Source organism: Toxorhynchites rutilus, chromosome 2, assembly GCF_029784135.1.
Source record: "Toxorhynchites rutilus septentrionalis strain SRP chromosome 2, ASM2978413v1, whole genome shotgun sequence".
Classification (NCBI taxonomy): domain Eukaryota; kingdom Metazoa; phylum Arthropoda; class Insecta; order Diptera; family Culicidae; genus Toxorhynchites; species Toxorhynchites rutilus.
This window is the reverse complement of record NC_073745.1, coordinates 208,497,962-208,523,093: the sequence shown is the minus strand read 5'-3', so window position 1 is coordinate 208,523,093 and position 25,132 is coordinate 208,497,962. Positions and strand designations below refer to the sequence as shown.

The following is a 25,132-nucleotide window of genomic DNA, read 5'->3' as shown; positions in this document are numbered from 1 at the left end:
GTCAGCAGCTCACATTGTGTGAACGGACAAGGCGAGTCAACCATTTGTCAAGCGAGTTCACCGGGTCAGTAGCTGCTCGTTGTGAAGTCAGCTACTAGCAACGTATAAATGGGCCTTTAGACATCAATTGTATATAGGCTACCCAAAATCAAAATCAATATGGCGTCATTTGTTTACCAACATATCATTTGCTAGGATTGAAATCGTTGAAATCACGAAGATAGTAAAAATAAAGAAAAATGCGCTACTTAATTACTAACTGCAGTTTCACATGGAGGTGTTCACATTTAACATGGAGTTTAAAGTTAGCCACTATTCGACTATATAACGGGACCGAGTTGTAAACAACAGTAATTGACAGAACCAAATTGTCAGTGAAACGCAGCAATATTGGGTACACTGGCAATATGAGGGATTTGACGTTTTAGTCATACCCCTGTGGAGCAGCGCCGGGTTCACCAGATGCGCTTGCTGTCCTGCTGCAAGTAGTGATCCCCGATAATCGTTCGATTAATCGATTAATCGAATACTTCCTACAGAAATCGATTATTAATCGAACGAATACTGCCCATATTCCGTTTTGCCTGCCAAGATTGGGTCGATGAAATGTCAACAATCGACCTCAAATGCTGCCACCTTGCAATCGATTTATCGACCTTTTATATGCATTCATCGAACAACTTGACGCCACTTTTTTGCCAACATGTGCAAGGCGTCGACCTGCTTGCAGCGCTGCTTCCAGCACTGCCTGCTTCTTGTTTGCCTTGGTTTGTTATTGAGAAGAAATGAAGCATCAAAAGGAAAATACATTTATGAATAATTTTTGTAATTTTATTATTATCGAAAACGGAAATAAAAATACATGCACACTCAACCATTCTTGAGCATACCTCGAAGAAGAATGTGGCCGGACAATACTGCATCGGCACTACGAACATGCGCTAACCACAATTCTCTTTCCTCATGTGGCACTCGTTCCGGTAGAGTTTGTTGTTCGATCCACAAACATAGTATGTAAGAATCTTTTCACAATTAGATGTCTTAGCAGTTCCTCGGCAATATCAAAACAACACGAAGTTCGCAGGTCTTTTGCATCAGCTTGCACATGAATCGGTAGGTGTAGCCATCGGAGCCACGGATGGGAGTAGCCAACATCATTTATCCCAAAGGCAGATCTCTATCATCTTGGTGTGATAGTAACGCGTGTTCCCGCACCTAAATAATTGTAATATGATACATCTAAGAGGAACATGTGATATTTATTGGCCTACCGATAATATTCAGATTCTGGTGATCGACAGTTCAGAAAATACGCGCAATATCTGCCACGAACAATCTTCATGCTTCGTAATATCTAGAATGAGTATTAAGCGGCAATGAATGGAAAAATATAGACAATTTTTTACTGTCAAGCTCGCCTATTTTTCAGTCCTTCCCCCATCGTTTTCAAATCCATCGGGTATTTGATATAATTATAATAATCAGGAATCTCAGCCGGTTTCACCGAATAGCTAGACGGCGGTATGTTTTCGAACCGATTGTAACACATGTGTTTGCCAACTTGTTTGTCATGGTCTACGGGCTCCGCTAACGGCCGAGAAACATGTTGAGTCCGAAACTGTAGTCTCTAATCAACTTCTTGCAAGCCTGGAATTAATTCGATGGGGATGTTTTTGAGCATTATGAAAATGTGATATACATACTCCTTCTCCGAAAAATATCAATCCAAAATTCACCTTTCGTATTTTCTTCTGGCGCTGACGCTGAAGGGGAATCAAGTTTTCGAATAGTGTTCGTAGGTTGGAATTGACTTGCAGCGGATTCTCTTCTGCTTGCAATGATATGTAATAGATAGATAAATTTGCCAAAGACTATCTGAAATATAAATAAATAAATTATAAACTGAAAACATAAATAGTTTTCATACTCACCAGTTGTATGTTCCATTTGTCAACGCGAATTAATCTTTGTTTACAAGTTTAGGTAAGAGTAAGAGATAATACAGTAGAACCTCGATTTTCCGCGAGCGGATGATCCGCGACTACGAGTTCCTTAGTAAATCTATAAACCTTCCCGAAATTTGTCAGTGAGTGGTAGACTCATGCTCTTTTGTTTTGGTCATGGCTTTCACATTATCTGATCACTGATGTACACGACCATACAGATGGATAGTTCAATATTTTCTGTATTGATAAAACATGGTTTTCATGCTAAAAATATCTTTTTTCAATGCTTGCACCTCACTTTTAGCCCTTTATTGCGTTATCCGCGATTTTCGTTATACGTGGTGATCTAGCCCGACTATTCCGCGGATAATCGGGATTCTACTGTAATTGATTTTCAGGCAGAATGAACACTTTTTTGATTCCAGAATGCTTTCTCGCAAATGAGAAAATCAGTCTAACAAATTATTTCTCTCAGTGTGACGATAAATCGATTAATCGATTATTTGAGGCGATTAATCGTATCGAATAACAAACTGATGAAAAGTATTTGATTAGCTGATGAACGATTAATTTCAAAAATCGGGGATCACTAGCTGCAAGATGTTGTGTCAAGTTTCTGACGGACATCCTGAAGTCTATTGGGCACCTTACACGATCAAACTGATTGACAATAAGTGTCTTCAATATCGTGACAGCTAGGCTTTCGACATCCGATCTAACCTCAATCAATATTTTGCCACCTTACACGGTCAATATCGCCCTCAACCCGAGACAACGAAAATATCCGCGATGGCTAGTGGTGACATTCGAGTTTGGGATCCAAACTATTCTCCATCAGATTAGAAGGCTAAAAGGCAATTTTCAATTGGTAAAATTTGAATGAATATATCTACTTGGTATTATTTAATTAGTTGAAGCGCTTAGTCCGAACTGTAACTTAATCTATTTTCTATGAATTTTCAGATATTCCTACCAAAATTTATTATTATTATATAACGTCAGTTTCAGATACAATTTTTGTATGGGATTTTCTCACCACTTGCAGAAAAAAAGTGATTTGCATTCACATAGAATACTAATTTGATTTGGAAAAGTTAATTTTCATTCATAATTTACACTTTATAACTCGTTTTTCCTTCTCAAAAACACATCATAATACTCGCTTCACAAATACAGACTGATCCTCTCAGTTTCAGGGATGCCAGATTATTTTAGATTGTGAAAATATATGCAAATTATATTATCTGCAAGCAAATGTTTTTATTCGATAAATAGTATATTTATTACATGAAAGAAAAAAAAAAATATATATATAATAAGACTATGACAGTAGAACCCCGATTATCTGTATCTGTATCTATTTCTGTATTGATAAAACATAGTTTCTATGTTTAAACATCATCCCGACTATTCGCGGATAATCGGGATTCTACTGTAACTTGAATTAACATGTGATGTTTTTTTCACCTGTGATTTTCCCAGATCTTCTCATTCTCCAAATTTTATAGCGGAGTGTGAAGAAACACACAACTTAGACTAAAGTGGCTGCCCCGCTCGCTAGCGCAAAGAATGACCGAGTTCAATGTTAAAAAATTCCTAAGACGTTGTTAATTTTCATTCACTCTCTCACCATCACATTGTCAGTTTACGTTGAGGTTTTGATTTGTATCGCGAAAAGCACTGTATTTTGCTATTTTAGGTACAGTAATTTACATGTAATGCGACATTTTTCTAATTGGACACACCTGTATGCGACACGTTTAGTTATACATTTTTGTAAACATCGAGTTCGGGCCCAAATTATGGCCCCACATTGAAATTCGCCGCCAGACGTCGACGCTGTACCACTCTCATCTTCAATGTCCAATTACAGGTCAAATCGCCTCCAATGCGACACTGAGTGGTTCATCGGCATGTCGCATTAAATGTAAATTACTGTATCAGTTTTCCAAACCAAAAGCTTTCATTTATGATTCCTACAATTTCAGAAGTTTATAAATTCTAATTGCAATTGCAAAAAAGACTAACAAACATTAAATGTCCGATTGCAAATCTGGCAACTCAGTCTGGAAGTCCGTGAGGTAAAACGTCATCATCATGCATCCATATGAAATGTCACGATATTGATGCCCGAAAATCAGAAAATCCGGATTTCTGCGTTGTCGGCCATGTTCAGCTGTCATTATGCTGTCAAATGTCATCATATTGTCAATAAATTTGACCGTGTAAGGTCCGCTTATCAACGAGTCAAGCCTCTCGGATTTGGGAGCTAGTGTTTCGCGCACGGTTCGAATTAATTTATTTATAACAAGCTGACCCTGCAAACTTCGTCTCGCCCAAAATTTGTTTTTTGTTATCGATACCTTCACAACATTCACGTTTTCTTACTATGAGCAAGTTCATGGGTCTGATCTTCTAATCGACCCCATTGAATTTACCTTTTACTATAAAATTCCTGGTATTTCTAACAAAACTCATCATTATAATATCGGATTATTTTCAGACACAATTCTCGTTCAGAATTTTGCAACCACTTGCAAACAACATGTTTCTCCGTTTCATGGAATAATTGTTTTATACAGAAAATATGATAGAATAAAGACAGCCCTAAATCGGACAATTCTCGCGTAACTTTTGAAAAGGTCCAATGTAACATTTTCGCCAACTCGAGAAAAACGTAGTTGAAGACCCGAACATTATTTCGCGAATTGTTTTAAAAGCTATCAATCTTTATCACTGTTTTCACCACTAGCTGTCAAGAATAACTTCGTAAAACCAATCGTAACTATTGTTCCGTGATTTGAGATTAAGGTTGAAGCCTCGGAGCGAAAAATGTTACATTGGACGTTTTGACTGCCCGCGTTTGCACATTGGACATATTACGTTGCACTATAAAAATTTGAAACTAACTAATAAACAACAATCCAAATATCAGCATTTCGTTCTAAAGACTGATTATTATTGTTATCACTCGTTGAATTGCACTGAAATCGATAACAACACCCGTAATACCAGGGACAGACATACAGCTGTACTTGCGCTGTAAGGCCAGGCGCAAGTTGAGACGCGTATAGCGCGAGTAACTTGCCGCGATATAGCGCCTGTTTTTGTGGCTAATGAAAACAGATAGAACGGCGCAAATTGGCCAGATGACGCGAGATTGTGGAGTGCTCGTCAGACACGACTCGCGTTACGCTGTGGCTGAACCACAGTTTCTCGTGCTGGTCGTACCGGCCGGGTGATTGTGTTAGTAAATAAATATATCGCGCGAAACTGTGTGAATCAGACATTGTATGCGAGTGGCACGTTATTTACACCAAACTGCGACTGAATATGCGCTCCACCACACTACGTTTGTGGCACGTATGAATCGTGTTGGTAGTCTCGTGTTCATTTACGAGCGCTATACGCTTCTCAATTTGCGCCTTGCCTAAGGCGGCTCGCACACCGGAGCAATGAGCAACTAGCAACTGTCAACATGCAATAAGCAATATTATCACCAATGGATTTTTCCATTTAATCTTTGTTGATCTCGCACACCGACGCAATACGATATCGCTGTCGCCTTTACAGAGCAACACATGTCGCTAGCAACACGGCGTGTCGGTTGAATAGCAACTTATCGCTCATATTTTGACAAGTTTCGTACATTAAGGCGATTGTTTGCATAATGTCAGGGGTTTTTATTGCTCTGGTATGCGAAGAACAACAAAATATGTTTCCTGTTGCATATTGTGTACTGCAGTTTGCTAGTTGCTTATTGCTGCGGTGTGCGAGCCGCCTAAGGGTACAGCATTGTACAGGTCAAGGCGCTTATATCAGTTATACATTACAGGTGAAGCAACATCATCATTTCAATAAGAAGGGGATTACGGTTTGTGGAGCGGGGGTTGTTTGTTTTGTTATTGCTAGGATACGCCATTATTGCATATTCACATGCGAGAGTAGTGGAAATGAGAATGAAATTCTACAAAATCATCCCTTCTTTTTCACATAAATTCGCGAAAGTCGAACATAGTAGCCATCGTTCGAAAGAGTGTCGTAGCAGTTTGTAGAGAGCCGCCGGCAGCGTTCTGATGCTGTTTGTAAACAATACCGACAGCAATTCCAATATGGCTGAAAGTGCATTTCATATGATTGTTTCACCTGGTATATATGGAGGCGCCTTGGTACAGGTACTATCGACAGACATACTTTAGTTGTATATTGTACCATATGTCAAACTGACAATCAGAAATTTGACCAATTTTCACTACATATTTCAATGAAAAAGGTTTTTATTTAGCGTCTAAACTATCACAACAACAAACAAGTTTCCAATCTGAGTTATGACCTCAAGAGAAAGTCCATAAAAAGAACGTTTACCAAGTGTTTTGATTCGGTTTGTTTATGCTACCCACCACTAACCGTCTATGGCGCTGCGCACAGTACATCTGTAGCCACACTGAGAGGAAAATTTAGTAAATATGACGAATTTTTTGGTACATGTTACTAATTCTCTAGTCATTTTCTACCCTACTAATCATTGGTACATGTTACAAAAAAAGAATGGTAGGCGCATATGTCAAACAAACTACAAATTGTTGGTCCAACATTGGTGCAATAACAGTGAAAATTTTGCTTCATATTTGTGAGAGGTAATCATCAGGGATAATGACAAAATTTTTAATAATTATTTTTAATTTAAAAATTGTATTTGATTGCGTTTCATTCTACATACTTAGAATACATTATACTAATAACTTATTCTATAAACAACATCAATAATTCTCGTTGGAATCATTCTAACAACTGCGTACAAGAGGCAAATTTTAATCGCAGCCTCAACCACCTCAATTTGATGAGCATTTCCAAAGCAAGTTCCCGTTCCTCTTCCTGCTGCATCGCTCTGATTTGCATTAGCTGATTAGCAGACTGACGGTAGAATTAGCACGTTTCATCCGTATTTTGTTCTCTCGTGTCCCTATGAAGAAAAGAAATACATATGTTAATGATATTAAATATGCAATAAATTATGTATGTTCACCTTAAGTTTTTTACGGTCGATGATGTGTTGAAGAAAGATTCCAATCTTAGAAACAAACTCGCCGTTACCTTCAATCCCATAGCTTGGATGGTATTTGGTAAACAAGTATTACGAGTCTGGGATCATGCCAGCTGTAAAGACAAGGAAAAAGGTCAATAGTGTCGTAATGTACAGAATATAACTGATGTTTATCCTTGGCGGGAATATGAAAATAGTTTCCCGACCGAGGTGACTGATGTAATGATGTAAAAAAAATGAATACTTATCTCCGATTTGTTTATGATGAATGATTGAACTGCATATAATTTTAAGGCAAACTAAAAAAGAAAAAATGGTATTAGGTCAATTATGTTAATATGGATCAAAATTTCTTGTGATATTTTTCCCGCCGAAAAGATGAAAACAAATTCTCGGGGGAGATGAATATGTATAATTCAATAAAAACAAAGTGCTTACCTCCGAATCGCTTCGTCTCCAAAAGACAAAAGACAAAGTGCGCACATCACAGTTGTTAGGTATGACGATAAAAACAAACTTACTAATGGTATGAAGTAAAATATACGAATTCCTGGTAGGAACATTCATTGCGTCTGACATCTTTTTTACGCAATTTTAGTAATATTTACAAAAAATGTGTATATTTTACCAATGTTTTTGCTACTAAAGATTTGGTAGCTGCTTTTACTAAACTATTTCTCCAGTGCATGTACAGCGGTAAAACAGGTCGGTACAGATACAGCGATTGTACCGAGTTGCTTGCATGGTTCTAGCGCTGTACATGGTGACAGACATACAATTTTCGAAGTACAACGCAAGTACAGCTGTATGTCTGTCATAAGTATAAGAAACAAATTCCAAAACGACCGAAGTACGACTGCGAGTTGTTTTGACTGCTTTGTTACTTCGGACGTTTCGGCCGTCGGAGGAAAGTGGCGTCCGAAGTAACAGCCGGGTGCTTAAAATTCGATTCTGTACATTGGATATTTTTTGTATCGGCGACAAAAAGATCAAGAAGATAGATACGTGAACGATTGTTTTTGTAATACATTCAATGATTGGAAACTAATAGCGTGCATCCATTAACTCGATTTGTTTACATTTGTTACATAGGACATTTTCAAAAGTTACGCGAGAATTCCTTCCTCGAGTTCTGCTCTCAACACACTCTCATCAACACATTCGGCGATACTTTTTTTTATTGGTATAGATAGATGGTAGATATCTTCATAGGAGTGCGTTTCATCTTGCGTAGAACATATGGGAATTTAATTTTCCGAATTTTCCCTTTTTCCTTCAGAGTTTTCCGAAAATTTCTAATTGTCATGTTTGGTTGGAATATTTTTAGTTGAAATATGTGTAATATTTTTATGGGGCCCCTCTCCATTCCAGAGGAGAGAGGAATGTCATACCATCATAGAAAGATTTCTCATACCCAAAAACACTCACATCCCAAATCGGTTGGATTAGTTCTCGAGTTCTCATTTCTATGACAGTACCAAAACAGCCCCCCCCTTAGAGAGGGGGTGGAGAGTTTAACCACCATAGAAACATTTATGGCTCCCTAAAACCTTCACACACCAAGTTTGGTTTCATTTTCTTGATTAATTCTCGAGTAATGCAGACATTTGTGTTTAATTTGTATGGCAGGCCCTCCTTAGAGAGGAGGGTGGAGAGTCTAACCACCATAAGAACATTTATTGCACTTTAAAAAGTCCACATGCCAAATTTGGTTACATTTGCTTGATCAATTCTCGAGTAATGCCGAAATTTGTGTTCATTGCACCCTAAAACCTCAATATGCCTAATTTAGTTTTAGTTGCTTGATTGATTCCCGAGTAATGAAGAAATTTGTGTTTAATTTGTATGGCAGACAATGCGTAAAAAATATTTCGTTTCCACTTCACCCCGATACACTGGAATGAATCCACCGAAAATGACTGTAGTGAAAGTGAGAGGTGTATGTATGAAATTCAATCTCATTTATTTGCTTCGAAAATAACTAGCCCTGCTTACAATACGTTAGTTTTCATTTATCATCCATATTCACTGGAAATAATTGAAGGCTTACCGGGTCAGCTGGTATTCATTATATAAATTCACACTAGTGTAAACTGTTGATGCGATTTCTATGTATCTCATCATATATCTTCCTAAATTTCTTCAAATGAAAACATCACTATTCTAAACGCACCGTTAGAAAAAGTTTTTCCAATCATAGGTCTCTCAATAATGTGATACCGTAGCTGCGTCGTGTAAAGGGCATACGCAACAGTGGACAACAAAAGTAGCGTTCCCCTGCAATGAAATTATTCTGCCAATTAATCCATGACAGAGAAGCATTCTTTACTAATCCGTATGAGTTAGAATGTGTTGTTTAAGCGCTCCTTTTGCCTTAAAAGCCTTCGGACAACATGGACATGAAAAGGGACGTTCACCTGCAAAAGAATTGTTCTGCTAAATGATCCATTAAAGTAAAACATTCATGACTAACCCGTATGGGTTCGAATATGCGGCCTGAGCGATGACCTTTGCTTGAACATCTTTGGACAATGTGGACACGAATAGGGACGTTCACCTACAAAGGAAAGATTCTGCTGAATAGTTTATTGAATTTAATATTTTTTACAAACCCGTATGAGTTCGAATGTGCGCTCGGAGCGTTGAACCATCTCTATATGCGTTCTGACAGTGTGGACACGAAAAGGAACTTTTACCTGCCAAGAAATTACGCTGCTGAACGGTTGGAATATTTTTGAATATTTTTCCTACAAACCGGTATGAGTTCGAACGTGCACTTTTAGTCTTGTTTTTGAGGAAAATGTTTCATCACACTCTTCACATCTAAATACAGGTTTCTCTCCTGAAATAGACAGTTTCGAAAGATTGTAGTCAATATTTACAGAAAACAACAAATACAAATAGTTAACAGTAATAAAACATGTTCTACCAACCCGGATGTGATTGAATGTGCTTTTGGAGCGTTGATATTTTTACAAACGTCTTAGGACATTGTGGACAAGAATAGGAACGTTCGCCTGCGAAGGAATTATTCTGTTGATTGTTTGTTGGATAGAACTGTTTTAACCAACACTTCTTGGTGCGAATGTGGTATTGGAGCAATGAACTCTGCTTAAACGCTTGTGGACAACGTGCACAAGAATAGGGACGTTCGCCTGCAAACGATTGACTCTGCTGAATGGTTCATAATAGTAAAATGTATCCTACCAACCCGTATGAGCTCGGATGTGAATTCGGAGCTTTGCGGTTTCCCTAAATGCTTTCGGACAATATGGACAAGGAAAGGGTCGTTCGCCTACAAAGAAATGACTGCTGAATGGAATCAAATGGAATTTAATTGTTTTAACAAACCCGTATGAGCTAAAATGTGCACTTTTAGTCTATGTTTTGAAGCAAATGTTTTTTCACACTTTTCACATTTCAACAGTATCCTCCCTGCAAAAGATTCAGATCAGTACATACTTTAATCGTGTGTAATAGTATCTGGTCATTCGATAACCTTTTTTCGCGAAGCCCTTCTTACGTTTTGTTCCAGCATCTGGAGTTGATGACATATTGTTGTCTTCGTCTATTTCCCTGATGAAGAATATCTCTCCGTTTTCTCTTTTGATTTCGTCATCCTGTCCGATTGGCCGGAAATCCACTGGGTCTGTCTCGAAAATAGTTTTATTATCCGACAGCTCATCGTCAATCATTAACTCTGGATCCATCTTGATGTCAGTCAGTTCGGCGATGGGCAAAATTTGGAAGCAGCTCTCAGGAACGTTGTGGACTGTTATGAATTCTTGTCGACATTTATCACATGTAGGATAACTGCTCAACGGGGAAGTGAAACTCCTCAGCTTCTGCAGGACAGTTTTCAGCTTCTGTTCTTGATGAGAGGGGACCAGCACGTGATGGAATTTATTATTGCTCATTTTGTAGCAAAAGCTACATTGGTCACTGTTGAATGGCTGCATATCAGATATCACCAATCTATAATAATACAAATTTCGCAAATATTTGGTCGATCAATAATCATTAGTTGATAGCGAATTCGTTTTTGAAACTTAGTTCCAAACTGACTTTGTAATAAAAAAAAACTTTCGGGTTCACGAATGAGGTAATTTGTTGGTGTGCGTTATATAGTTTGATTTGTTTATATAGGGCTCTTGCTACACATACATGCAGAGCATGTGTTGGGCACACATTCGCTTGTTTACATTCGTAGTGTCTATGCAGCAGAAGCGGATTTTTATCAATCGGCGTTCTTGTAGATGATTTAAATAGAGTTACGGTCATTCTAATAGTGCATAGAGCTAACATGAACTTTGTGAAACAGTTAGGCAAGCTATTTTATGAACAAGAGTTTTTGTGTAACGCATATTATTTAGTTTACTAGCACCTATTTCGCGATGTTCATTGAGCGACTCTCCCATTAGATTGGAATCGAAAAATTGGCAGAAAAAGGATTATCAACATTTTCGCACCTAGATCAAAGTCACAGAGTCTCGAGCTCACGTTTGAATGCTTCCTTGTATTTCCATGAATTGGTCAATCGATGGATTTTTTCCGTTTCCGATAAATTTTCTTATAAACGTATTTAGCTTCTCCGCAGAGCATTCGGGTACTCGGAAATCATATCTGAGAGTTGGTTGATATTTCAGGCTGAAAATGTCCTTAATTTCAACATAATCAACTGCTTTTTTGGCGGAACTAGCCGCCGATTAAGGATATCTGCACACGAATATTCATTATAGTTTATTCTTTCACGAGACCAGCAAAAAGCTTAAAACCTAAATGGGAGCACACTTCACCTAATCCGGCTATACAATCGCAATGTGCAGTTTGCACTATTTCTGTGAAAATTTTTGAATAATCAATCTGCTTCCATTGATATGAATCATGGCCAAAACAGAAATTTCTATTTTTCCCCGTGTGTATGGCTTTGACGCTAAAAGTAAATATTTTTATGTGAAGAAACATATATTCGCATGTTATTCATATAGATTAGCGCGTAATCTTTATAACTATTTCGCTAAAATAATTATTTAAACAAAGCTCAATCTTGTCGCTCCATATAATTCCTATGGAGCGATCACTTTTGCCTGCCCAACAGATCACTAATACATATGCACGCTGCAAGCGCCCTATTTGCGATGACAAATGTACAGTGTCGACGTCTGGTGGCGATATTAGGGCTTGGGAGGTAAAGTCCAAGGCGCGTAGAAGTATATCCTAAGGTGGGCCAACTTGCTAAAACCACTCTTCAGCCATCTTGGAAGTCTACTGTGTTTTGTTTGTAAACAAAACACAATACGCTTGTGCCGGAGCTCGCTCGTGATCAGTCTGTCTCTTTCACGCTTCAAGGAAATAATTCCCCTTCTGCTTTCTTCCGTACTGTTTTCATATACCGCTCCCCTAACCAACTTAGTGACGAAACGGCCTCACCTAGTACCATAGACCCGTCTTGGTAAAGTCGAGATGAAGAATAGAAGGTGGAAAGATTCACGGGTTTTGGTTGTGTTAAACTTTGATTGTATTAGTATCCTGGAAGATTGTTCACATATCAGGCATACCAATCAGTTACTCAAATGTTACAACATTGAGTGTGTCAGCGAATAAATTTGAAAGAGGATATACAGACACTAATTACATATTTCCAAAATATATTTTTCGCACCAGAAAAAAAAGAACATGTCACGAACTAAAATGTTTATTTTTTGACGTAGGATTACGTCTTTCGGGAACATATTGGTGTACAAATTGAAAATCGAGCACATCGTGAAAATTGTCCAATTTCAATCGCTTATTGCTCAGTCATTTCATGACGGATTAATTATATTTTTGCGTCAATCGATTTCGGCACTCTATAACAATTTTTTATATCGATGAAAATAATACATGTCATGAAACTAACTATAGAACAATTGAAAAATCTCAACCCCTATCCTAACGGAAATACCCACTGCTGATTGGTCGAAATTGACGACACATGCGGCGGTTTCCTAACAGAGAAATCAAAACCAAGCTGCCTGGGGGAAATCGGCATTGCAAATACATGAAAGAAGGGGATCTTTTATTCCTATACATATGTGTTCCCCAACAGAGACATCAAAACAATGTAGCCTGGGGGAAATCGGCATTGCCAATTCATGAAAGTAGGGGAAGCTTTTGTTACCACCGAAAAGTGTTCCCTAACAGAGACATTAAAACCAAGGTGTTGTTGGGTGAACTCGGCATTGCAAATATATGCAAGTCGGGGGCATTTTTATATTACAAGTGAGGTGAGTGATACGATTAATTCTTGCAAATGAAATTTCAATTTGGACCTTTAATGTTGGTTGCTTCGAGAAATTTCATATCAATGACCGATCGTGTATCGTGAAAATTTTTGCACAAGTGTAGGTGTAAAATTGTATATGGTAGTAGTTGTGTTAAAAATGACTTGATATATGAAACGATTTATTTCAATTATCATAAATAAAAACCCAGGTGTGTTCCCACTCGCGAACGGATCGTTCGGTTTAAGCTGTCTGTTTTGTTGTTTTCATTTTCTCCCAAGGAAAGTTTATACGGCGAGAAAATTTGGAAAAGTGAAGATATATTAAAAAAAGTTATTTCCCATATGCTCTACATATAGTATAGTATGGGTGTTGTTAGTCCAATCAAAATTGGCATTGGGTTGAATAAACATTCAGAAAGTAAAAATTATAAAAGAAAATTACCTTTTCCATTTCTAATATGTTTTCTCTATTTTAAAGTAACAAGTTTTTACTGATGAGAAAAATTGATAATTGTGTTCGGTATTGGTAGTTATCTTATATCACATTGGTGAGTTTTTTTTTTCTTTATTTCATCCATAAATAACACAGGGGGCATCTCGTCTAGGATCACAAAGGGCGATTTTCATCATATCTCGTTCCACTTCGATATCTTTTATCTGATACGCACCATCCAACGACTGTTTACCATCCTTCTATCATCATCACTCGGTAAACACTGGTGGAGTGAACAAACAATATCGAACAACCAAACAAAAAGGCCCTAACGGAATCCTACGTCAACTATGCGGTCGTGTCTCGGACACAACCCTCCTGTTACTTTTTCTTTGATTTCTTCTTATATCAGAAAAGTATTCTAATGTCTAATATGTTTGGATTTTAGAGACACTTCATGGAAGTTTTTCTCTTGTCAGCAATTGTAATTACTTTTTTCACAATTAGGGTGCTGAACACTTCATTCGTCTAAAACTAAGACACAAGCGGAAAACTTTTCGTATCAATCTAGGTCATACGGAGTCAATTAAATTTATTTTTCAAGAGCATTTTTCGCAAAAAACATGCAACCTTTTTTCCCATCCACTGTCAAATGTTTCTCCGTCAAAGGAACAAAACATTCTGTGACTCTGACTTTGTTCATTTACGTTTTTGGTCGACAAACGAGAAGTAAAATTGCAGTTTCTGCTAAGGGGCTGTCCACATACCACGTGGACAACTTTAGGGTGGGTAGGGGGTAAGAAAATGTCCACTCTTGTCCACGGAGAGGGGAGAGGGGGTATAGACTGAGTCCACGTGGACAGGAAGAATTTTCTCTCCGTATTTATCAATAAACGGATTGAGAAGCCTGAGAGTGCTGCCCAGGCAAACGTTCATATATTTTCTCTCATATCATGGATCTTCTTCAGTGAAATCTGTATTATAAAAATATCTCACGTAAATTGTGAATGACCAACTATTTCCTATGATCGAACTTTTATAGTTACGGGGTATGCATAGCCCTCATAGCCAAAACTATAAAAATTAAACGATTCCATAATGGTTGAGATTCCATGATATGCGTAAATGATTTTTATCAATTATAATTTTCTATACGTTTTGTTATATCTCGAGAACAATATATGATAATAACGTCTGTATAGTTTTTCATAAAGAATTGCGTGTAAAATCATTTTTCCAAAGTATTTTCATTCCATTAATTTCTAGGAATAAATATTTACATTTGCAGGAGATTGTCTATGCATCACTAGTCGTTGAGCCAGTGATAAATTATAGAATATTTCAGGAGGTGATAGAGTATCATATTTGATGAAAAAATCCTACGCATGTAGTCAATTCTCAACTAGGACATTGTTGAATTTTTGTTAAGTCTAATTTTATGTCTTGAACTGACTCTAATTTAGAAAGTACGCTCCTTAGAATAATTATACTGTTCATTTGAAAGATAAGAAAATTTTGCATAGAATGCAATTGTAAAATTAATAGAACCCAGGATCAACTTTTAAATGTAAGGAACCAACTCAAATTTTGTGTTTTTAATTAATTTTACAAAAATGCATGATAAACTGGATTGTTTCTATCAGCCAAATTGAAGCTCTCCAACCACTCTACAGTTCCTTCCTTGACACCACACTATTATCCTTCTTGTTATCTTCCACTAATTTAAATGTGTTCACAACATAATTTTTATGCAAGTTTTCCTCAAATGAAAGCATCGTGCGCACTTTTTGACTTTTCAGTTCAGTCATTTTAAGGGAGTATTCTAGTCTAGAAATCTGAAAAAATCGAAATTTTTTTTTTACCATATTTCTGTAGTTTAGGCATTCAAGAATATACTCTAGAAAGGACTTATCGAAAATCCTATTATTTACCTAGTTAGAGCCATCTTAGTGATGTGGTATCTAACCTGTTACGGCCATCACAATGAACTTCAAACGTGTTTCTCTCGGAACTAGTTTTTTTCTAACTGGCGTACACGATATCTCAAGTTCTACTGAACCGATTTATGTCAAATTTATATTAAAATAATCTGCATACATCTCTCTATCGCATGAACCAATAAAAAATTATAACTTTTTAATTTTACTATTTTTAAAAAATCGGTAAACGCAAAAAAAAAACGTTTTAAACAGCAGTTTTGTTTTCAAACGGCCGCCATTTTGTTAAAACCCATGTTTTTGACTTGTCCGAGGTTCATGCCATAGCGACATCTTTACTGATTCAGAATCTGTTCGATTTTTTTGTTTCAGATAACCAGAAGGACTGGAATCGTGTACGCCATGGCACAACTTTTTTTTGAACACCCTCACTTCACCAGCATGTAACTATTCTAATTATGAATTTTTTTTTCCGTCCTATTTTTGTTTTATTGTTGAAAGATAGATAAACGAATAATGATATAATGGATAGTAAAAATATTCTTTGTTTTATTTTTACGGAGTTCGAAAAAACGTCCGAAATTCGTGTCTCTACACTAGAATACCCCCTTAAGGCAAAAAACCGGTCTCAAGGAAAAGTTCAATAATTCTTTCGTAGTTAAGATTTGATCATCAGCGTGGAAGATTTTTTATGATCCCCTATCTCTTCAAATTTTTCGGATCAGCTACCTAATAACCTATATATAATAATATTATTTTAAACAGATATAATAGTTTTCGATATTTTATTCAATTTATGAGAAAGTTTTCTCAATAGTTTGAACATTTATAAAAAAAAATAATAGAAGGTTAATGAATTTCTCAAAAAAAATGTTTCAATCGGGCAACAGGCTTCAGGGCCATTTTTGGAAAAAATGAACGAAATTTCAATAAAATGGGGAGGATCGGGGCAGCGGAGGATCAATTTGGCGTTGAATTGCTCTCTGGTAAACTGTGACGTTTTAATAAGGATTTAAGTGGAGGAAAACTAAAGAGCAATACAAATAACTTATCGAGCAAGATTAGTAAAAAATTATTGAGTCGTGAGTTTTTTGATTTTTTTTCCCCACGAGCATTTTGGAAGCTATCTAGACACGCAATGCAGGATGGTCAATAAGCAGTTGAAAAATAAAAAAATATATATAGATATTGAAAATATTTTTAATAAGGTATTAGTACCCTTTGAAACTATTGCGGAAAAGGTTTCTATTGCGCTGATGACTAAAAGTGAATTGATTGTGTGAATGAACCGACATTTCCTGTGGCGAAATGTTGAAAATGTTTTGAGTGATCTTTGAAACGCTATAACTCTGTTATAAAATAATGCATTCGTCAAAGCATCAACTGGACCATGTATTAAATATTTCCAAGATTGCGATAAGTAGATTTGACCATCGATTTGCTGTGCGTTCATTATTTCATGAAATATTCTTAATTCGAAATCAAGGGATAATTTTTCATTCGATAGAGAATACCTCTGTAGTAAATAGTTCTACTGAAACTCTCTATGAATAAAATGGACGCGAAATAATCATGTTGATTGGATTGCTTTTAAGCATATATTCTCAAAATCTAGAGAAACTTTGAAAACAAACTATAAACGCGTTATCTTTTCTTGCAAAGTATTTTATCTACAACACATATACACATCACACACTAGAAATTTGTAGCTTGAAAATGCTGTATTTTTTATCTTAATGTCATCATTTATATCGAAGATTCAGGCGTTCTGAAATCTCTGAAAAATTTCGACCTTTTACTCCTCATCCTTTGTCAAGTGAGGATCTATAGATATCAGTACATGCTTCCTACTTTATCTTTTCTTTTTTTTTTTAATTCTTTTTAAATGATAGAAAAAGAGTATATGTATATAAAATCGTTCTGTTCGTTTTTGTGCGCTTCAAAAACTCGAGCTCTGATGGAGCTAATATTATAACACAAGATACGAGCCACTTCAAAAATTGTTGTTGCTACTGCCAACGCCTCAAGAAGCTTCAAGATTTCCAGATGAAATAAGCACACTTCTGAAATAAATCTGTGTAGGTAAATTAACTTTCTAGTATTGAATATGTATTCTATGTGACAGTAACACAATTCTTTGCATGTGTTCAAAAATCGTGAGCTTAAATTGTATCTGATAGTGATTTCAAATCTATTTAATTTTATTCGATTGGCTTTGCTCAAGATCAATCCTTGGAATTTTGTAATTTATTTTCGGATGCGGATTGTTCAACTGGATATTGTGCGTTTCCGTGTTGACAAACCAGATGGCAGCTTGCCTTTAAGATAATAGAAAAACAAAGTATTACAAGTATTTTAATTAGAGACGAATGAACTGCAAAGTTTAAAGCCTTTCAAAAACAATGAACAAAAAACATACAAGTATTTCAAAATTAAACTCATATGGAATATTGGATTTGTTTTACTACTCATTTTTCTGTCATAAAAAACCAATGAGCCACGGCAAACGTGGCAGGGTTCAGCAAGTAAAATTTGAAACAAAATAAACTTAAATGGAATTAAAATTTAATTCATGCGCAATTCAGTTATTTCCCGAATTATTCTAATAAAATCAATAAAAATGTCCACGTGGACAACAGGGGGAGGGGTATGAAAATGTCCACGCTTGTCCACGGAGGGGGAGGGGGGAGTTTAAAATCGTGCTTTTTCTGTCCACGTGGTATGTGGACAGCCCCTAAAATGTCAGTTGAGCTTTTATGATTTTGAACGCTGACATTGATTTAAGAAAAAAAACTAGTGCGTTCATTGGCTGAATGGAGTGGTATAATAATCACTTCGTTCGAAAGATAAAATGTCAACGAGTTATATGATTGTCACTTATTGGTCCAAAAAATTGCTTTGAAAGCAAGCTATTGAAGTCATAACAATCTAGCTCATTGATGATGATTGGTGATCGCAATGTGTTCCCGAACACGGACGCAAAATCTAAGCACCTGGAGGAACCGTCATAGCGAATACATGCAAGCTGTGATTTCTTTTGCTCGCTTGTATTAGTGTTTGGGAAACCATAGCGGACACAGGCAAGGCGTGAGTACTTTTACTCGCATCAGTTTCTGTTCTGCTTTCGCATGGAACCGTCGTGATAAATTGTTTGCGTGTGAATTCGTCCTAGCGAAGGAATATTCGCACCCATTTACACATTCGATCTGGTGTTCCCGTGATGCAATCCAATAGCATCAGTTTCTGTTCTGCTTTCGCATGGAATAGACATGACAAATTTTATTTGAGTGTGAATGCGTACGAGCGAAAGAAATATTCGCACCCATTTACGCATTCGACTTGGTGTTCCCGTGATGCATTCCAATAGCATCAGTTTCTGTTCTGCTTTCGCATGGAACAGTCATGAAAAATTGCCACTTCACGATAAAAACGAAATGAATTTTATGCAAGGTTATATAGACTTTATTTCGTTTTCACTGTGAAATGCCGCCCTTAGTTTCTGTTCTGCGCATGGATTGATCATGAAAAATCTCGTGTTATTCTCACGAATCACATATCAAACATCTTCAGTTGCATTTACAAGGCCACTCAAATTTCATCAGTTCATTTCGGGACCACCAACAAGTTTGAAAGAGTTGAATTTTATGTTAATAACAATTCCATACTTATACTCATCCTCCCACACACTAAAAAGAAAAGCTTTCAGCCATTTTTCAAAATATTCATTCACTCATTCATTGAGAATTGATTTAGATGCAATTTTAAATAAATTATTACCGAGCCAACGGTAGTCCTACGTCTACCTTGTGGTAATATCACAGATATAACCCACTTTTTGTTTTTTTTTGTTTTTCGCCTCCAGCCCTGAGAAGAACCCTTGTGGAAAAAAATGGATGGGTTATATCTGTAGTATACCGGCAGGGTTGACGTGGGACTACCGTTGTCTTAGTAAGTATTGTATTGGATAAATTATAGATTGAATGAAGCAATTTACGAATTCTATTAAATTCAACATATTTGTTTTGTAAGTAGAAAGTTTGAACAGTTGCCATGTAAGATCAGTTCATGCATTACGTTACAAGTAAATTTGATTAACGTCCTTTTACGTTCGATGTGATGCCTAGCACTACTAAAATATGTGAACGGAAGAATTGTCAAACGATCATTGTATCTTACATTTCCCTCTAAAATTATTGCACATCTCATATTTACGTAGTTCTCGAACCGCGAATGTTCATTCTCCTCTAGTTTTTGAAATGACATTTTATTAATTGTGAAAGACGCGTAGAAATATTTCCTATCAATTGATGTACACGTCTTTCCGATGTATTAAGAAATGTTCGAGCTATAAGCATTCGAGATTCGCGTATTGTAATGTATAGTATGTCAAACAAATCTTAGAGATTTTCCGATTAGATTGGTATGCAAATCATAAGAATTCATTCACAGTGAAAATAGTTATTAACGTTAACTTTATTTCATAAAAACGTTACCTGTTTTCTGATTTGACACCCTTCCTGAAAGACGTAGGTATACGTCAAAACTCTTTCTATCCGCACCCTTTTAGTTCACACGTGAAAAAACGGCGTTCGACGTCTTGTGACTTCAATTCACACGGCACTCAATGTCCTATCTTTCGGATCATTCCCATTGCTTTTAAACGACCAGATATGGTTTGCTGAGCTACTCCAAGTGTATCTGCAAGTTCTTGTTGCGTTTGTGACGGATCTTGATCGAGTAAAGCTCCCAATTCATCTTCAAACTTTTTTGACGGTTCGGAACGTTCTTCGTCTTCCAAGTCAAAATTACCATTTTTAAACCGTGCAAACCACGTCTGACACGTTTGCTCAGTTGGAGCATGGTCACCACTTCCACCAAAATTCAATGACTTTCCGCAGCTTTCTTCTTCATATTGAAATAATGAAGTAACACTTCCCGCAAAAACACTCGTTGGTACGAAATACGACATATTCTAAGTGGCAAAAAACTATGTTGTTTACGCTTCAACTTTTTGACACTGTCATGAAATTTCGAAGTGTAGTATAGTAAATGTATAGTATGTATAGTAAATGAATGCAATTTTTCATTCATCGTGAAGAATCGTATCGTCTCTTTCGTCTGCAATGATGTAAGGGCGAAAGTACTTATGAAATCACGAAAAACGTTGACGTGTACATGTTATTGTTACCAAACAAAACACCAACAGAAAGCAAAAGATACTGAAGTACTGTCGTCGGCCACTGAGCGATACTATGCTCATGACATCACTGCGGTGCGACCTATAATGCGAACATAACCACTGTGGTTACGCCGGGCGGCAATGTGTTAATAAATGACTCAAAAAATAGGTCTAACGTCAAGTGTATTGATATAAACTAAATATGAAAACTATGATATTTTTCCATAGATTTAATACATAAAAATCTATGGAAAAATATCATACGGTGAGTCAAATATCTTTGATGTGATGAATAGAGCCTCTCATTTTTCATAAACCTGTGAAATATTGTTATATCCAAAAAGTCTGCAACAAAAATAAAAAGTATTTTACAGATATGTCTGTGAATTTACAAACATATCTGTAAATCTGGCATCTCTGTTGGTCTGAGAATTTATTGCAAGAAATCGCTTGAAGAAATACATGAATTTGCTTGAAAATGAAGTGAATTGAATCCGCACCACTTAGGGTTTGATGAATGTACTACAAAAAAAAGACGGGTGGGTAATGTCGGGGACATAACCGGAGTGACGTAGGACTATACAAAGGGGACAGCTTTTGTTAAATATATATTTTAAATATATTGTTTTATTCTCTTCTCCTACGTGAATACCTACCTATCTACCTGAAAAATGGATTAGTTTACTGTTTACTCTTTATGAATATGTTGATGGTTCTGAAAAGAACCTTTGGTGTTGTATTTTTGTTATCACTCGATATTCCCATCTTGTTCGGTTAAACCTTCCTGTTTAGCTATTGCGTTTGCCACAAGCCACAGCTTTCACAGTTGGAAAATTTCTTCCCATCCAGCTTGTGACATATTGTTCAGTAAATTACATTTAATGCGACGTGCCGGAGAAACACTTTGCCACTCACTGGAACTAATTGTTGCCTTGATGAGCGCCGAACCGAAGCTGCTCTGTTCTTGATCCGGGTTTTCTGATTGTCGTGAGCAGCTTTGCAAGCCAACTCGAGCACTCCGACGGCCGAAACTCTATAATCCGTGTTAGGTATACTGGTGATCCGGCACCAATCCGTTCGGCCTAGTTACCCTTGCGGAGCAATCAGTGAATGCGACCAACAGGGAACTGCACACTTACACGGTTCGAGTGGGACTTTGCCTTTCCCTTAACTTGTCCTCCTTTGTTACGTCCACGATGCCGATGCCGTACAACCACATGGGTTTACGGTTTGAAAGAAAATAAGATATTTTTCTGGGGTCCGCGTGTTTTATACTCTAGCGGTACACACTCACAGGATAGAGACAAATCGGCAGACTCAGCCAGAGGGGCGAGTCCAACGAGACGAACGAATGAGCGTTAAAAGGGAGCGATGGCAAAAAAATACATTCATTACGATTTGTTCGCTCGTTGGATTCACATGCAGGCTAAAAAGGGTCCTTTTCAGGATCACAAAATTATCTTCAATCTAAAGAGTTTATTGTTTTGTTATTACTCGATATCCCCATCTTGTTCGGCTAAACCTTTCTGTTTAGCGATTGCATTTGCCACTCGCCACAGCTTTCACAGTTGGAAAATTTCTTCCCATCCAGCTTTGTGACATGTTGTATAGTAAATTACATTCAATGCGACGTGTCCAAGCGCCACTCAGTGTCGCACGCGTCATATGATTGAACTACGAGTTTCACTACGTATTTGCAGTTCATCATTTTTTAAAGCCGTGTATCCGGGTATGAATTGCATGAATTTTCTTAATAAAGTTTCATAAAAATCTGAACTCTCTGGTTTTTTTTTGAGTCACAGAATCACGTGGCTACTCTATGGTGTATTAACCGATAAATGGTCGCATGCTACGTGCAAAGCGCTAAAGAGATCTCATCACCCAAAGTCACTTCTTGTAAATGTCAATTTACTGTTTTCCTTGCTCCATTTCGCCAGACTGGTCGACAGGAACACGACTACAACTGTTGGGCTTGGTAGACTCTATATATTGCCTTTCCCTTAACTTGTCCTCCTTTGTTACGTCCACGATGCCGATGCCGTACAACCACATGGGTTTACGGTTTGAAAGAAAATAAGATATTTTTCTGGGGTCCGCGTGTTTTATACTCTAGCGGTACACACTCACAGGATAGAGACAAATCGGCAGACTCAGCCAGAGGGGCGAGTCCAACGAGACGAACGAATGAGCGTTAAAAGGGAGCGATGGCAAAAAAATACATTCATTACGATTTGTTCGCTCGTTGGATTCACATGCAGGCTAAAAAGGGTCCTTTTCAGGATCACAAAATTATCTTCAATCTAAAGAGTTTATTGTTTTGTTATTACTCGATATCCCCATCTTGTTCGGCTAAACCTTTTCTGTTTAGCGATTGCATTTGCCACTCGCCACAGCTTTCACAGTTGGAAAATTTCTTCCCATCCAGCTTTGTGACATGTTGTATAGTAAATTACATTCAATGCGACGTGTCCAAGCGCCACTCAGTGTCGCATTGGAGGCGATTTTAATCTGTAATTGAACATTTGTGATGACAGTGGTACAGTGTCGACTTTAAATGTGGGGTCATAATTTGGATCTCTATGTTTACAAAAATGTCCAACTAAATAAGTCGCATTACATGTCCGTCCAATTAGCTAAATGTCGAATTAATTGTAAATTACTGTACTTTCAATCTGGAAACAATTTAAGAATTGGTGAAAATTGAATAATCAGAAAAGTCCCCAACTATCAATAAGCTCAAAACAACTGCCAAATTCACATACTCATCATATCCTGGCAAACAAATTATGAAAAAATCAATTTGTGTTTTATTATTATTTTGGATAATGTTTTAGAAAGCATTGAACTGTATTTTCTAAACTCTTTTTTGGAAGGTTTAATGGCCCTGAAAAGCGCCTTGTTTTATGGAATGGTTCCAATTTAGAAAACTTTGTACTCGTGGTTTTGAAAAAAAACATTTCGAACGCCCTCGATGCCGCCTTGTTCTGGATTTGCCGCTCTCTGCAACTGCCTGTTGTTGTCTTGATATCCACCGAACTGAATGTGTTCTGTTCTGAATGCGGTTTTTCTTATCGTCGCGAGCAGCTTTACCAGCCAACTCGATCACTCGACTCAATAACGCCGGCTAGGTGGACTGGTGCACTGGTACTAACGCGCTCGGCCTAGCTACCCTTGCGGGGAACTCCAGATCAACACGGTTCGAGCGGGATTTTGCCTTTCCCTTCACTTTTCCTCCTTTACCATGTCCAGACATGGCTGCTTGGGTTGGTTTGTTGATGTGTTGTGATGCGAACCGATGTGGTGTACGGTTTGAATGAGAATGATCGTTACGGCAGCGGAGCGGGGATTTTTAAGCTGACTGGCTCGAGAATTACGCATGTGTGAGACTGCGACCAATGTTTCGTTCATTTTTTTCTTTTTCCTTTCTTCATTCTATTTCGCTGCTGCTCTGGTTGCCCGTTTTAGTCGGTACGAATTGAGGAACACAAAATGGACCAATCAAAAATGGGCACATAGGGCATTTTGACAATGCTTGATATTTCACAATTATTCAATTATTTATCTCAAGAAAAATGAAATGTTATTCGTTATGATAGATGCGTAGATATATTTCCTATCAATTGATGCAAAAACCTTTGCGATCTATTGAGAAATGCTCGAGTTATAAGCGTTCCAAATCTTGCATTTTTTCCTACTTGTTCAGTACCTAGATTTCCATTTCACCCCCTATATCTTCCGGTTAGACGTACTCCTACGTCAAAAGGAGTCCCAATCCTGGGCTCGTGACCTAACTTCATAGCAAAAACGGTTTGTCGGTAATTAGGCTACCGCTGGCCAGTAAGGACATCCGCACCAATGCGTTGTTACAGACATTTTGACAACCCTCACCATAACGCAGCAACCCCACTGGTGGTTGCGGTTCAGGTGTGGGAAATAGTAATCGGCCTCTCAGTGAATAGTGAGTTAACAAATTTGGCAACGCGATAGCAACCGAGCCAAGTGTTGCTATTTTCAACAAATGTCAAACATCTGTTGTGGGTTTCATTCGTCTTGTGCTCGTTTTTTGTGATTTTGCTCTGAAATATTATTTCGGAAGTGTATATATTACATTTATCTACCAAAAAATGAACGCGACGAAAAGAGAATTAACTGACACTTGTCATTTCTTCTAGTAATAGCAATTGTATTTAGCAACCTGCGGTGCGAAAAAGAAGTGATACTATAGCAACCGCGATAGCAACGACGGGTGCGCAAATCGATGAGTTAATAAATTGGCAACGGCTAAAACTCGAGACTAGAAACCTTGAATAGTAACGCATTGGTGCGGA

The 25,132-nt window shown here is 37.3% G+C and overlaps 1 protein-coding gene and 1 long non-coding RNA gene across 5 annotated transcripts; both read right to left on the bottom strand.

Moving 5' to 3' along the window:
- Positions 1 to 901: 901 nt before the first annotated feature.
- Positions 902 to 2,358, bottom strand: LOC129771085 (uncharacterized). Its single transcript, XR_008742277.1, has 4 exons — positions 1,932 to 2,358; positions 1,704 to 1,875; positions 1,272 to 1,647; positions 902 to 1,215 (listed from the first exon to the last, which is right to left on the bottom strand). It is a non-coding gene; the product is annotated as an uncharacterized LOC129771085 (long non-coding RNA).
- A 6,578-nt stretch (positions 2,359 to 8,936) lies between these two features.
- On the bottom strand, positions 8,937 to 11,613 carry LOC129767747 (zinc finger protein 182-like). Of its 4 annotated transcripts, none has more exons than XM_055768914.1 (9): positions 11,460 to 11,613; positions 10,490 to 10,965; positions 10,342 to 10,425; positions 10,202 to 10,285; positions 9,924 to 10,145; positions 9,746 to 9,832; positions 9,603 to 9,686; positions 9,464 to 9,547; positions 8,937 to 9,407 (listed from the first exon to the last, which is right to left on the bottom strand). In XM_055768914.1, exons 2-9 carry the CDS (start codon positions 10,947 to 10,949, stop codon positions 9,319 to 9,321), a joined length of 1,194 nt encoding a protein of 397 aa, XP_055624889.1. In that variant the 5' UTR covers positions 10,950 to 10,965; positions 11,460 to 11,613; the 3' UTR covers positions 8,937 to 9,318. The 4 variants fall into 4 exon arrangements, with proteins under 4 accessions (XP_055624889.1, XP_055624888.1, XP_055624891.1 ...); XM_055768913.1 differs by lacking the exon at positions 11,460 to 11,613 and adding an exon at positions 11,056 to 11,155; XM_055768916.1 differs by lacking the exon at positions 11,460 to 11,613 and having other exon boundaries at positions 10,514 to 11,137.
- Positions 11,614 to 25,132: the final 13,519 nt, after the last annotated feature.

What these genes read in the sequence shown, in the direction of transcription:
- LOC129767747 (XM_055768914.1), bottom strand. Translation starts at nt 10,949, where the DNA reads ATGCAGCCATTCAACAGTGACCAATGTAGCTTTTGCTACAAAATGAGC. An exon ending in GAAGGGCTTCGCGAAAAAAG is followed by an intron (nt 10,426 to 10,489) that starts GTTATCGAATGA and finishes AATCTTTTGCAG; the next exon opens with GGAGGATACTGTTGAAATGT. An exon ending in GCACGTTCGAACTCATACCG is followed by an intron (nt 9,687 to 9,745) that starts GTTTGTAGGAAA and finishes ATTTCTTGGCAG; the next exon opens with GTAAAAGTTCCTTTTCGTGT.